General features: G+C 47.5%; 1 protein-coding gene across 3 annotated transcripts in view; it reads right to left on the bottom strand.

Moving 5' to 3' along the window:
• Window positions 1-14831, bottom strand: part of DOP1B (DOP1 leucine zipper like protein B) — a 136380-nt gene that overhangs the window by 91890 nt on the left and 29659 nt on the right. For 2 of the 3 annotated variants that reach the window (XM_054468840.2, XM_063659903.1), the window contains exons 3-4: window positions 2320-2501; window positions 1091-1261 (exon numbers count right to left, since the gene is read on the bottom strand). In XM_054468840.2, coding sequence (XP_054324815.2) covers window positions 1091-1261; window positions 2320-2501 — 353 coding nt within the window. The remainder of the gene's footprint in view (window positions 1-1090; window positions 1262-2319; window positions 2502-14831) is intronic. The other variant, XM_063659904.1, reaches the window with a different exon arrangement.

Below are 14831 nucleotides of genomic sequence, written 5' to 3'. Positions count from 1 at the left end.
TGGATCACTTGCGGTCAGGAGTTTGAGACCAGCCTGGCCACCAGAGGGAAACCCCATCTCTACTAAAAATACAAAAATTAGCTGGGTGTGGTGGCATGTGCCTGTAATCCTGGCTACTTGGGAGGCTGAGGTGGGAGAATCACTGGAACCCAGGAGGCGGAGGTTGTAGTGAGCCGAGATCGCACCACTGCACTCCAGCCTGGGTGATAGAACAAGACTGTGTCTCAAAAAAAAAAAAAAAAAAAAGAATCCAATAGATACAGTGGAATAGAATCCCAGCTCTGGGGCTCGCTGACTGTGCGACTGGGAAACCTTCTTACCCTCTGACCCTCACCTGTAAATGGAGGTAACTCCTGGAGCAGAGGAATTCATTACACAATGTGATCATGTGTGTAATGCACGCTCCAAGTGCCCAGGAAAGGGTCCATTCATTTCCTCCACACTAGGCACCCTAAGAGGGTATGTCTTCCCGTCCACACATGGTGACTCCGTGGGTAACTCCGTAACGGGACAGGACATTATGGGAACCCTGCACTATGGTCTCCCTTATTAATGAGCGACATTTCTCTCCGCATAAAGGATCGCATCTCTCCGGGCTCGGGACTTCCCCTTTGGTAAAGACACACAGAGAGATTCCCGGGAGGAATTTGAAATTACAACCACCAAGGAAATGTGAAAGAGCAACCCAACCTCCACACCTACTGCTGCTTCCCATGTCTCTGCACTTCCTTCCCCATGTCTCTTTTTTTTTTTGAGACGGAGTCTCTGTTGCCCAGGCTGGAGTGCAGTGGTGTGATCTCGGCTCACTGCAAGCTCCACCTCCTGGGTTCACGCCATTCTCCTGCCTTAGCCTCCCGAACAGCTGGGACTACAGGCGCCCGCCACCACGCCCGGCTAAATTTTTTTATTTTTAGTAGAGACGGGGTTTCACCGTGTTAGCCAGGATGGTCTCGATCTCCTGACCTTGTGATCCACCCACCTTGGCCTTCCAAAGTGCTGGGATTACAGGCATGAGCCACCGTGCCCGGCCCCTTCCCCATGTCTTATAAAGCAGTGGAGTAAACACAGCCTGGACAAGACGCCCACGCACCTGTCGGAGATCTCGGAGCCCTCTTCCAGGCCGGGCAGCAGGCCAACGATGAAGGCCTGCAGACTGGGCAGGAGCAGCTTCTGCAGTGGGAGGAAGTACTTCTCGTACAGGGTGAGCAGCACCGGCCTCACCGACACTGCCGCGTGTGCCAGGAGAGGAAATAACCCGCAGCTTTGAGAAAGAACGAGAGGGAGCAGGGCAGAAATAAGATACCCAGCCGAGGGGAGTGTTCACAAGCAAACAGCTGGCCATTTAAACTGCTGGTTTCCATGTGTGTGTATTACATGAGATGGTCACAAAACACTGTTATGTAACGAACCGGCAATGAAGCCGTCCACACGTTCAGATCCCACTTAAAGTTCCCTTACAGAAAAGTCAAAACGGGGTGCTGGAGAGGATGTGGAGAAATAGGAACACTTTTACATTGTTGGTGGGACTGTAAACTAGTTCAACCATTGTGGAAGGCAGTGTGGCGATTCCTCAAGGATCTAGAACTAGAAATACCATTTGACCCAGCCATCCTATTACTGGGTATATATCCAAAGGATTATAAATCAAGCTGCTATAAAGACACATCCACATGTATGTTTATTGCGACACTAGTCACAATAGCAAAGACTTGGAACCAACCCAAATGTCCATCAATGATAGACTGGATTAAGAAAATGTGGCACATATACAACATGGAATACTATGCAGCCATAAAAAAGGATGAGTTCACGTCCTTTGTAGGGACATGGATGAAGCTGGAAACCATCATTCTCAGCAAACTATTGCAAGGACAAAAAACCAAACATGGCATGTTCTCACTCATAGGTGGGGATTGAACAATGAGAACACTTGGACACAGAAAGGGGAACATCACATACCGGGGCCTGTCATGGGGTGGGGGGAGGGGGGAGGGATAGCATTAGGAGATATACCTAATGTAAATGACGAGTTAATGGGTGCAGCACACCAACGTGGCACATGTATACATGTGTAACAAACCTGCACATTGTGCATATGTACCCTAGAACTTAAAGTATAATTAAAAAAAAAAAAAAGAAAAGTGAGGATGGATAGACTCTGGAAGGCACCCAGTGACATCTCCTGGTGATGGCTTTATGATTAATTGTTGCACACACAGCCCTACGCTTATTTTGCCTGTTTGTCATTTTCTCACCTTGTGAGCTAAAATACCGGTTACTTGGGTAATAAAAAGGAACACAGCAGAGAAGCAATCATACCTGTACAGAAACAAGTCCTTGGCCAGCCATTTGGTCCCCACAATTTTAAAGATAATCTCGTAGGTTTCTAGAGCTTTTAAGTGCACACCACTGGGCAGGGCAGGATGCAAACACTGAGCTAATCTTTTGCTGATGAGGAGCCGTCTTGGCAACAAGGAGTACCTCAGGTTACTCTGAAGAGCCTGTCAAACAAGAGAAAAAAAACACATGAGGAAGAAGGCAGTGACATTTACAATGGAGAGTGAATCTGCTGAAGCCAGAGAGACTGCAGCCATGCTCCGGTGTGGCTGTAAGAAAGAGACATACACAACAAAGGGGCAGAGGGACTGCATGGCCAGAGTCCACAGCAGCTCTGGCAGCGCTGGAGATGAGGCAGGCACAAGGACTTTCTTAGTACGTGGCCAGCTTCTCGGTCACAACTCGGAGCCTGTGATGGGTGAGGGCCATGTGCTTCTCTATCTCAGGAAGCCATAAGTAGGGGCTCACTCAGAAGATATGGATTGGGATTAAAGCCTTCCAGCCTGTGATTCCTGACATTTCTACCAGTTGGAGATGGTGCTGGGAGGGACCCGTGTTCTCCAGGAGGAAAACGGCACCACCCCACTGGGCTGGAGCAATGGTAGTCCCAAGCTAGGCTTCCATAAGCAGAACACATGACACGTCTGCGGGAAAGCATCCCAGAGTGCTTGCTGTAGCCGAGAAGCAAGGTTGAGAGTGTGAACAGATCGATGCCGTCCTTCGGCAGAGCTTTGCCCATCCTTGGGCAGAGCTTTGTGCGTGGGAGCCCCTCATGGCTTAATCTTTTTTTTTTTTTTTTTTTTTTTTTTGTGAGATGGTCTTGCTCTGTCACCCAGGCTGGAATGCAGTGGCGCAATCTCAGCTCACTGCAACCTCTGCCTCCCAGGTTCAAGCGATTCTCCTGCCTCAGCCTCCCAAGTAGCTGGGACTACAGGCGCTTGCCACCTTGCCTGACTAATTTTTTGTATTTTTAGTAGAGATGGGGTTTCACCGTGTTAGCCAGGATGGTCTCGATCTCCTGACCTCGTGATCCACCCACGTCGGCCTCCCAAAGTGCTAAAATTACGAGTGTGATCCACTGCGCCTGGCCGGCTTAATCTTACAACAGAGTGTCTGATGTTATCAGGGAATGATCCGCATAAGTAGTTCATTTGCTCACACAAATATTTACTGAAAGCCTACAGGGTAAAGTTCACGCTTCTTTTTTTTTTTGAGACGGAGTCTTGCTCTGTCGCCCAGGCTGGAGTGCAATGGCGTGTTCTTGGCTCACTGCGACCTCCACCTCCTGTACCTCCTGGGTTCAAGAGATTCTCCTTCCTCAGCCTCCTGAATAGCTGGGATTACAGGCACGCGCAACCACATCCAGCTAATTTTTTGTATTTTTAGTAGAGATGAGGTTTCACCATGTTGGCCAGACTGGTCTCGAACTCCTGACCTCAAGGGATCCACCCGCCTCGGCCTCTCAAATTGTTGGGATTACAGCCGTGAGCCACCGCGTCTGGCCAAGTTCACGTTTCTTAAAAGGTCTCCCAAGCACAGCTCCTGCCTGTTCTGCCTGCAGTCTGTGGCTCCGGCCTTTCTTTCACTGCCCCTTGCCTAAATGCCCTTCTGGCCACCTTGCTAACTCTTCCTCACGTGTGATTTAGCTCAGTGCCCCCATCTCAGGGAGGCAGAACAGGCCTTCCCTCTGCAGTGCGAGGGCAGGGACTATCTGACTCTTCTCTGCTGTCTCCAGCACCTTGCACAGTGCCTAGTGCCTAGAACAAAGTGGGCAGTTGGGAAGAGCATCTAAGACATGTTCAATGCCAGCTGCATTCCATCCACATCAGAATCATGGGCCCTCAGCCTCATGACTGCAGGGCCATGACAACTTTCCTCTTGTACGCAAACACTACGATCCCACCTCTAAAGCACACTCAGGTTATGCAGGACATAAAAGGAAGACAAGGAAAACAAGAATATTTGTCATCAGATATCTGCGGTCTAAGTGAATTCTCAAATTCAATAAAATGACATCTTTAAAAAAAATCAGATATGGCCAGGCACGGTGGATCACACCTATAATCCTGGCACTTTGGGAGGCAGAGGTGGGTGGATCACAAGGTCAGGAGTTCAAGACCAACCTGGCCAACATGATGAAACCCTGTCTCTACTAAAGATACAAAAAATTAGCCGGGTGTGGTGGCGCGTGCCTATAATCCCAGCTACTCGGGAGGCTGAGGCAGGAGAATTGCTTGAACCCAGGAGGCAGAGGTTGCAGTAAGCCAACTGCACTCCAGCCTGGGCGACAGGGTGAGACTCCATCTCATCTTAAAAAAAAAAAAAAAAAAAATCAGATATAACTAGTGGTCATCAAAAAAGGGTTAAATTCTGTTACACAGGCTGGAGAGCAAGTGTGCGATCATGGTTCAATGTAGCTTCAACCTCCAGGTTCAAGTGATCCTCCCACCTTGGCCTCCTGAGTAGCTGGGATTGCAGGTGCGTGCCACCAACCCTGGCTAATTTAAAAAAATTGTTCTGTAGAGACAAGGTCTCCCTACATTGCCCAGAATGATCAACTGGTCTCAGACTCCTGGGCTCATGCAATCCTCCTGCCTCAGCCTCCCAAAGTGCTGGGATTACAGGTGTGAGCCACTGAGCCCAGCCCTTAAAACATCATTTATGAAGAATGTGATACCTTAAAACAAAGGGAATGCTAACAAAATAATGTGAAAAAATGTGCTTATGTTCCAAAAAGGAAAAAAAAAAAAAAGGACAGAGGAGAGGCCACTTAATTTCCACACTGTCACAAAGGATGAGAACAGACTGACGGTAGCAGCAGAGAAGGAATGAATGTGGATAATGGACAGGAAACAGTACATTTGCTCACGGGCAATTACAAACACATAGAATGGTCAGGCAGCCAACACCCAGCTTCACCACCAGCAATGCCTGGCCAGCCCACAGAAAACATTTCCACGACTCTCACAGCTTACTGATCACAGGCTAACAAGCTTTCTCCATGGATTCAAGAGTAGGAGAGCTAAAAGCTGTCTTGACCTGTACCATTATTTTTGTCAAGGCAGAGTTTTCTCTTTTTAACACTACCAAATCTCATTTTTGCTCAGTATACTCTAAGACTTCTGCTACTTGGGGCAAAAAAGATGTTAAGTACTTCCCATGGGGAGCATCTGGGATTCCTAAGAGGTTCCCTCAGTCTGTGCACACAGCAGGATCCCTTTCTTCTGCTCTTTTGAGTATAGGCATGGCAACGTGACATACTGGGGGCCAACAAGATGAGTAGAATTATGGGAGTCACTTCTGGCACAGATCTTCAAAGCCAACTCATAGCTTATCACTTCTCTTTTCCCTGCCTCTAAGATTATGGAAACACAGGTTGAGATAAAGCCCCTGAGAAACTTCAGAGAGCAGAAACCACTTTCTGATCCAGTAAGGCAGAAATAAACCATGTTGCAAAAGTCACCATGACTTGAGGATTGTTTGTTACTGTGCATAACTTTCCCTATCCTGACTGATACATCTCTTTTCATATGAACGCAATTGCAAGGAACCACAACCACTCATTTCAAATTAATAGAACTGATTGCTATTTTTTCTCATTTACATGTGTTACCTCACTTCATTTAATGTGAAAAAGACATAGAAAAAGACACATAACCCAGAACTGAGGCTGTAACCAGTATAAGTGGAATGAACTTGTTCACTGTATGTTGACCATGTTTATCATGTTTTGATTTTTTGAGACAGGGTCTCACTCTGTCACCCAGACTGGAGTGCAGTGGTGTGATCGCAACTCACTGCAACCTCTAACTCCCAGGCTTAAGTAATCCTCCCACCTCAGTCTCCTGAGTAGCTGGGATTATAGGCATGTACCACCATACCCTGCTATTTTTTTGTTTTTGGGGGATTTTTTTTTTTTTGAGCCAGAATCTTGTTCTGTCACCAAGGCTGGAGTGCAGTGGTGCAATCTCAGCTCACTGCAACCTCCAACTCCCAGGTTCAAGTGATTCTCCCACCTCAGCCTCCCAAGTAGCTGGGATTACAGGCATGCGCCACCATACCTGGCTAATTTTTGTATTTTTTAGTAGAGACAAGTTGAGCCACAGTGGCCAGGATGGTCTTGAACTCCTGGCCACAAATGATCTACCTGCCTCAGCCTCCCAAAGTGCTGGGATTAAAGGCATGAGCCAACATGCCCAGCATCTTTGGTATTTTTTTGTAGAGATGGGATTTCGCCATGTTGCCCAGGCTGGTCTCGAACCCCTGGGCTCAATCAATCCACCTGCATTGGCCTCCCAAAGTGCTGGGATTACAGGTGTCAGCCACTGTACCCAGCCCATGTGAATAATGTGAACAAGGCCCATATGAGACAGGCAACTGATTTCTGTTGAAGAAAAGGTGCACTAAAGGCAAACTCAGACTGCTTATCAAGAGACAAGCTGCAGTTGTCTTCTTTAAAAATGCAGCAAAAAGGCCGGGTGCGGTGGCTCACGCCTGTAATCTCAGCACTTTGGGAGGCCAAGATGGGCAGATCGCCTGAGATCAGGAGTTTGAGACCAGCCTGGCCAACATGGTGAAATCCCGTGTCTAGTAAAAATACAAAAATTGGCCAGGTGTGGTGGCACATGCCTGCAGTCCCAGCTACTCAGGAGGCTGAGGCAGAAGAATCGCTGGAACCTGGGAGGTGGAGGTTGGAGTGAGTCGAGGTCGTGCCACTGAACTCCAGCCTGAGTGACAGAGTGAGACTCTGTCTCAAAAAAAAAGAGAGAGAGAGAGAGAGAAATACAGCAAGCAAAGGCAATGAACCAAAAGGACTTAGAAAAATGAAAAGATACCCTTCCTTTGTGATAAGAAAAATAAAATTAATATAACAGTGAAATATCATTTTCTTCACCCATCAGAGAGGTAAGCTTGACTCAAGCATACAGGTTCAAGCATAGAGCACAGTGATCTAGAGATCATGAACAAAGTTAATCAAAACCAGGTCTGGATTTGGCCAGACAGAACTTGCTGGACTGCTCCTTGGAGCTGTCCTCACACAGAGATTGAGTGTTTATACACTCCGCATGGAGCCTCGCACTTAACAAGTGCTTCAAAACTAAGGCTAAACAAACCAATAAACAAAACTGAGGCTATTACTGATGCCTGGTCTAAATATGCAAGCTTGGGCACCAGAGCTGCCAATTCCAGTTTCAGAATTTGCTGTTTGGGCAAATTACCTTTCTGGGCTGAAGTTTCACCTGTAAAAATGAGGACTGTGATACCTCACGAAGTTACAAGCATAAAGAGATACCATGTATAAAAAATTTAGAATACTGCCCAGCACCAAGTAAGTAATCCACACACATGACCTCTTAGTATAATGACAAATTGAAAAATAAGCAGAATATTTAAAGATGGAGACTCCACCCTTTGTGCAGAAGCTCAGAGCTGTAGCCCAGTGGAGAAGGGAGAACCAGTTGCTTGGATCAGTGGTAAAGGTCACCTTGGAGGTTCCCACTTGGGCTCCCCGCAATTCCACCTTATGAGACTTTTCCGTGATGCCCTTCAGTCTCACTGAGGGCCAGCACCAGCCACAAGAGGGACAGCACATTTTTAGGGCAAACTTCTCTGGTGGATACTAATGGGGTGCAGGAAATGCTACCCCAAAATATGGTACCTGGGAAACTGAGAAAACAGCAGAAGCAGGAAGGATACTCTCACCTTCCTCCCTGTGGCAGCTCATAAAGCCTAGGGAGGTCTCTGACCTTCTCCCTCCCTTCTCCCCTGAACGCTCTGTGACAAGCGTCCTGCCCTATACCCAGAGGGAAGGAATGTCTCGCAGAGGCACCAAGAAGAACCTGAACAAACAGGCCTTGCTAAATTCCCCCCGGGGTATTCCTGAATCATCACACCCCACATCCAGTCATTCTACGCGACTGTCACACTTCATCAAACCCAAGCACAGAAACACAGATAGGAATCCCTGTTTCTTCAAGTCTTCATTTCTGAAGGCTCTCATGCCATGTAAAACTTAATTTGCATGCTTTTCTCTTGTTAATCTCTCTTTCGTTATAGGGGTCTCAGCCATGAACCTCGCAATGGATGAGGAAAAGATATTACTTCTTCACCCCTTCAACACTGTTCTTTACAATTGCTAACGCCCTGTACCCAAAGACAACACCGGTGCCCTCCTCCAAGTACAGGACTTAGGAAAGCTTCTTTCTTAGATAAAACAGTATGAATTTCCTTGTTCTAAAGAATGAAAGTGGGGTCAGGCACAGTGGCTCATGCCTGTAATCCCAGCACTTTGAGAGGCCAAGGTGGGCAGATCACGAGGTCAGGAGATCAAGATCATCCTGGCTAACACGGTGAAACCCTGTCTCCACTAAAAAACACAAAAAATTAGCCGGGTGTGGTGGCGGGCACCTGTAGTCCCAGCTACTCGGGAGGCTGAGGCAGGAGAATGGTGTGAACCCAAGAGGCGGAGCTTGCAGTGAGCAGAGATCGTGCCACTGCACTCCAGCCTGGGCAACAGAGTGAGACTCCATTTCAAAAAAAAAAAAGAATGAAAGTGGCTGGGCACAGTGGCTCACACCTGTAATCCCAGCACTCTGAGAAGCCAAGAAGGCTGATCACTTGAGCCTAGGAGCTGGAGACCAGCCTGGGCAACATGGCAAAACCTGGTCTCTACTAAAAAAATACAAAGAAATTAGCTGGGTGTGGTGGCACATGGCTATGGTCCTAGCTACCTGGGAGGCTGAGGTGGGAGGATAATCACCAGAGCCCAGGAGGTTGAGGCTGCAGTGAGCTGTGATCATGCCACTGTACTCCAGCCTGGGCAACTCTGTCTCAAAAAAAAAAAAAAAAAAAAGAAAGTTAGTTTTTGGTAGTTTTTTTTTGTTTTTTTTTTTTGACAGTGTCTTGCCCTGTCACCCACAGTAGAGTGCAGTGGTGTGATCTTGGCTCACTGCAGCCTCAATCTCCCAAGCCCAGGCAATTCTCCCTCCTCAGCTTCTCGAGTAGCTGGAACTACAGGCGTGTACCACCACACCTGGCTGATTTCTGTATTTTTTGTAGAGATGGGGTTTCACCATGTTGCCCAGGCTAGTCTCAAACTCCTGAGCTTAAGCAATCCACCCACCTCGGCCTCTCAAAGTGCTGAGATTATAGGCATGAGCCACCATGCCCAGCCAAGAATTAAAGTTATCCTAAGGAGTTTGAGACCAGCCTGGGCAATTCTGTAGGACTCCATCTGGAAGTTTCTGTTTGGGAGGATGAAAAGGTTCTGGAGATGGATGGCAGGGTACACAATATGAATGTACTTAATACCACTGAAACGTGCACTTAAAAATGGTTAAAATGGTCAACTTTAGGCCGTGTGTATTTTACCACAATAGCATAAACAGAAAAGAAATAATGCTGTTTCGTGGCAATTGCTCTTGCTGGCTAAGGCTGTAAGAGCCATGAACTTTTTTTTTTTTTTTTTTTTGAGACGAGAGTCTTACTCTGTTGCCAGGCCGTAGTGCAGCGGCGCGATCTCGGCTCACTGCAACCTCCGCCTTCCAGGTTCAAGCAATTCTCTTGCCTCCGCCTCCCAAGTAGCTAGGATTACAGGCATGTGCCACCATGCCCGGCTAATTTTTGTATTTTTAGTAGAGACGGGGTTTCACTATGTTGGCCAGATTGGTCTCGAACTCCTGACCTCAACTGATTCACCTGCCTTGGCCTCCCAAAGTGTTGGGATTACAGGCATGAGCCACCGCGCCCAGCCTAGCCATGAATTCTTGAGTGACGCTTGCACGCCAGCCCCTCCTGGACTGAACTGACCAGAGAAGAGTGGGACTCATTTCAGCAAATCCTGAGGCAGCCCAGGGATTCGGTCCAGCTCTCTTGAGAGTGAGCTTTCAATCTTTAATTAGCACAATAACCACCTTCTAGGGCTTGCAAACTCCTGATTTCCTCTTCAGGGTGTGTGTTTGGGTACATGTTTTTTTTTTTCTGTTTTCATTTATTTTTTTTTTCTGACTTGTTTTTTAAAGTTCTAGTGGGGTTTGTCTTATTCTCTGACAGCGTCTTCACCCTTCGCCCAACAACACGCTTCAGCTCCCATTTGGCAATGTTGCTGACACTATGACCCACTAGCCACGGCTAGGAAAACTCCAAGATAAGAAGTATTTGGATCCCAAGAAGGAAGCCCCGCTCTCAAATTCCTTCTAACTCTCATCTAGGAGGAGAAGCAAGAGCTCCTGCCCTCATGGCCGGTCTTGGCGACTTTTCCTTCTTTGAGCTAAAACTAGGCCACATGTCACTCTCATCCCTCTCCCAGCAGGCCCAGGGCTGCCAAGACTGGAATTAGCACAAATCGGGTGTGCCACCCTCACACTACCTTTCTCATCTCCATCCTCCATCCAGGCTTTGCCAAGAATCTTCTCCAGCAAGAAAAGCTCAGCAAACACTTCCAGGACAGTTTCACTATCCAGAAACCCAAACTGGCTGGCCAGTAACCTTGATATACGTATCATATGAGAAATATTCTTCTGCAACTATAGAATAAATATCACAAAGAAACAGATGAACTGAGGTCGAGCACAATGGCTCACGCCTGTAATCCCAGCACTTTGGGAGGCCGAGGCACGTAGATCACTTGAGGTAAGGAGTTTGATATCAGCCTGGGCAACATGGCGAAACCCTGTCCCTACTAAAAATACAAAAATTAGCCAGGCGTAGTAGCACAGGCCTGTAATCCCAGATACTTGGGAGACTGAGGTGGGAGGATCACTTGAACCAGGGAGGCAGAGATTGCAGTGAGCTGAGATTGCGCCACTGCACTCCAGCCTGGGTGAAAGAGCGAGACTCCATCTCGAAAACAAAACAAAAAAAAAGAAACAGATGAACTGGCCAGGAAAAATGGCCATGTTTTCAAAATCACTTTTAATTTAATTAATTTATTTATTTAGAGACAGAGTCTCACTCTGTCCCCCAACGCTGGAGTGCAGTGGTGCAATCTCGGCTCACTGCAACCTCCGCCTCCTGGGTTCAAGTGATTCTCCTGTCTCAGTCTCCTGAGTGGCTGAGATTACAGGCATGTGCCACCATGCCTGGCTAATTTTTATTTTTTGTATTTTTAGTAGAGATGGGGTTTCACCATGTTGGCCAGGCTGGTCTCGAATTCCTGACCTCAGGCAATCTGCCTGCCTCGGCTTCCCAAAGTGCTGGGATTACAGGTGTAAGCCACTGTGCCCAACCCAAAATCATTTTTTTTTTTTTTGAGACGGAGTCTCGCTCTGTCACCCAGGCTGGAGTGCAGTAGTGTGATCTTGGCTCACTGCAACCTCCACCTCCCAGGTTCCAGCGATTCTCCTGCCTCAGTCTCCCAGGTAGCTGGGACTACAGGTGCATGCCACCACACCCAGCTAACTTTTGTATTTTTAAGTAGAGATGGGGTTTCACCATATTGGCCAGGCTGGTCTCGAACTCCTGACCTTGTGATCCACCGTCCCGGCCTCCCAAAGTGCTAGGATTACAGGTGTAAGCCACTGCACATGGCCTTCAAAATCACTTTTTAAAGTGCTAAAAAAAAAAAAAAAAAAAGGAGAAACTGATTAAACAAGAAATTAAACTTTCTTATTTATTTCACTCAGGAACTACACTGTTCTAAGAGCATTCCTTGAGCTATAGTTAGGACATAATTGTAACATTTTTGACCTCATTATATGCATAGGCTCTGTAGGCTGACCTTAAAAGAAAATACTAAAATGTTAAGTATAAAGTATGTTTGAAAAAAAAAGATTCAAACTACATCCAAGCTTAATAGAAATCAGGAAGTGTCACTGTTGCTCCACCCAAGAAAATATCTTTGTTTTCCTTTGACTTTACACAACCTGACAGTATGACAGTCCCCAGGACACGGCATGATTTAGAAGCATTCTGTGTAGGCAACACGATGAAAAATTCCAAAAGGCTACACCATGGACACAAGTTAATTGCTTAAAAATGGTTAAGATGGTAAATTTTATGTTATATGTATTTTACCACAATTTGTTTATATGTATTTTACCACAATTTAAAATGCTTTAAAAAAGGAGTAATTTAACCATATGGGTGGGGAGTGGAGAGAATTGTTTCATTTTTAAAACGCTTTATTTAGCCTGTAAAATAAAAATGTTAAATGTTTCCTTTAAAAGTTCCTAGAAGAGACAGTCACCCTACTTTTGCACAGAGTACAATGCTGACTTCAGAACGCCAGATGTCTTTGTCTAGAAAGAAATGTAAGTCAGCCAATTTAAAAGCACGTCTCCCACCAAGCAAACGAGGAGTTGCATTTTTCACGGTGAAACACCGACATGTCTTCCTTCTGGAAGTCAGGCATCTTTATAAGGGTGTTCTTTTCATGCCACTGAAAGGAAGCTGCACAGTGGTACAGTGAGTCAGGGAGGCCAGGTGGCACAGGCTCGAACGCTCAGCGAAGCACCTGCCAGGGGGCACTGTTAGTGCCCTTTAGACAGGACGAAAATGGAACAGACCAGCACTTGGCCAGGACTTCCCAAGTGCTCATGGTGTGGCATTCCACCTTGCCTGAAATGGCATGACCCGGTTGCTTTGCCAGCTTGAGGGAGTGGCAGTGGCAAGAGATAAGCTGGAGAAAGAGGCACAAGGCAAGGCTGCCGAGAGCCATCTCAGGGAGTCGGGGTTCCACAGGTAACCAGTGAGACCAGTTTTTGTTGAACTGGGAGAGCAGTGCTGCTATAACTCCTATGTAAACAAGGAGCTTCCTTCTCTGAAAGGTCACAGCTGAAATATCATTGTGTTGTATTTACCTAAGTCAGCTGAACCCTAACAGGGCCATGCATGCGATTAATCAGCTCTCAGCATGAGTTATCCACATCCCCAAATCCCAGCTTCCAATAAAGCTGCTAGCAAGGAATGGGTCACTCAGGCTAACTCCATCTTCTGCATCAGGTAAGAAGACACATTAGGATATGCATTTTTTTTCCTTTTAAAATTTTCTTAAAATTACCATGCTGCTTGAGTAGGAGTAGAACTGAAGGCTGAGTATATCACCTACCAGAGATTTTAAAAGCATGCTCAGAAAAAAAAGAGGCAGGCTGGGCACAGTGGCTTACGCCTGTAATCCCAGCACTTTGGGAGGCCGAGGCAGGTGAACTGCTTCAGCCCAGAAGTTCAAGACCAGCAACAGGGCAAAACCCTGTCTCTATAAAAAATACAAAAATTATCTGGGCATGTGACATGCACCTGTAGTCCCAGCTACTTGGAAGGCTGAGGCAGGAGGATCACTTGGGTCTAGGAGGTCAAGGCTGTGGTGAGCTATGATCGCACCTCTGCACTCCAGCCTGGGCGACAAAGTGAGACCCTGTCTCAAAAATAAAATAAAAAATAAAATAAATAGGCTGGGCACAGTGGCTTATGCCTACAATCCCAGCACTTTGGGAGGCAAAGGAAAGCGGATCACCTGAGGTTGGGAGTTCAAGACCAGCCTGGCCAACATAGTGAAACCCCGTCTCTACTAAAAAAATACAAAAATTAGCCAGGTGTGGTAGCGGGCTCCTGTAATCCCAGCTACTCGGGAGGCTGAGGCAGGAGAATCACTTGAACCTAGGAGGCGGAGGTTGCAGTGAGCCGAGATGGTGCCACTGCACTCCAGCCCGGGCAACAGAGCAAAACTCTTGCCGAAAGCCAGGCCTCGGCTTCAGCAATGTCATTCTTCCCACAGACGATGAATGGGTGCTGGCCACAGTCAAGCACCCTCCCCGGGGAGGGGAGAGGAGGGGAGGGGCGGGGCGGGACAGCCAGCTCACCCAGGCCACGCCTTGGGGGAAGAGCACAGTGGGTGCTTGACTGTGGCCGGAACCCACTCACCATCTGTTGGGGGAATGACATTGCTGAAGCCAAGGCCTGAGCCCTGGCACCTTGGCAGGTTCAGAAGCTCATTTTTATCAGTTTACCCAGAGGTGGCTCTGCTGTAGAGGGAATGTTTTGCGGGCCGCTGGTTGAGCTCCTAAGACGGGCTCTGAAAGTCAATGGGAGGGGAACTGTGACAGAGGCCAGGCTCTGAGTGGCAGGCCTGGGTCTGAGTCCGGGCTCCAGCTCTCATATGAGCAAGCCTGTCACAAGTCACCTGATAGCTCTGAGGCTCTGCTTTCTCACCCATTATTTCTGAAACCTGGAATCCTCCAAAGTCAGCATCATTCAGCCCCTTTTACCGAAGAACGAGCTGGAGCTCAGAGGTCTGCCTGCAGCTTCCCAGGTGTGCAGGGTATTTCAGGTCCGCCGGCGCCCTGCAAAGCCCACACTCTGGGGGTGGGGGTGGAACATGTAGACACGTCAGGGGAGGCTGAGGAAGTGCTGTAGGTGACCAAAAATATACCATCACCTACTCATAAGCTGATCGTGCAGGATAAACTCAAAAAGGAGCTGAAACACACAGGGTATTCATTCTATTTCCACTTCCCCGGTGTGTCAGGGTTAACACTGGATATGCGCACACATGTCCA

Source organism: Pongo pygmaeus, chromosome 22 (assembly GCF_028885625.2).
Source record: "Pongo pygmaeus isolate AG05252 chromosome 22, NHGRI_mPonPyg2-v2.0_pri, whole genome shotgun sequence".
Classification (NCBI taxonomy): domain Eukaryota; kingdom Metazoa; phylum Chordata; class Mammalia; order Primates; family Hominidae; genus Pongo; species Pongo pygmaeus.
The sequence above is the reverse complement of the archived record's forward strand: the minus strand, read 5'-3'. Positions and strand labels throughout refer to the sequence as shown.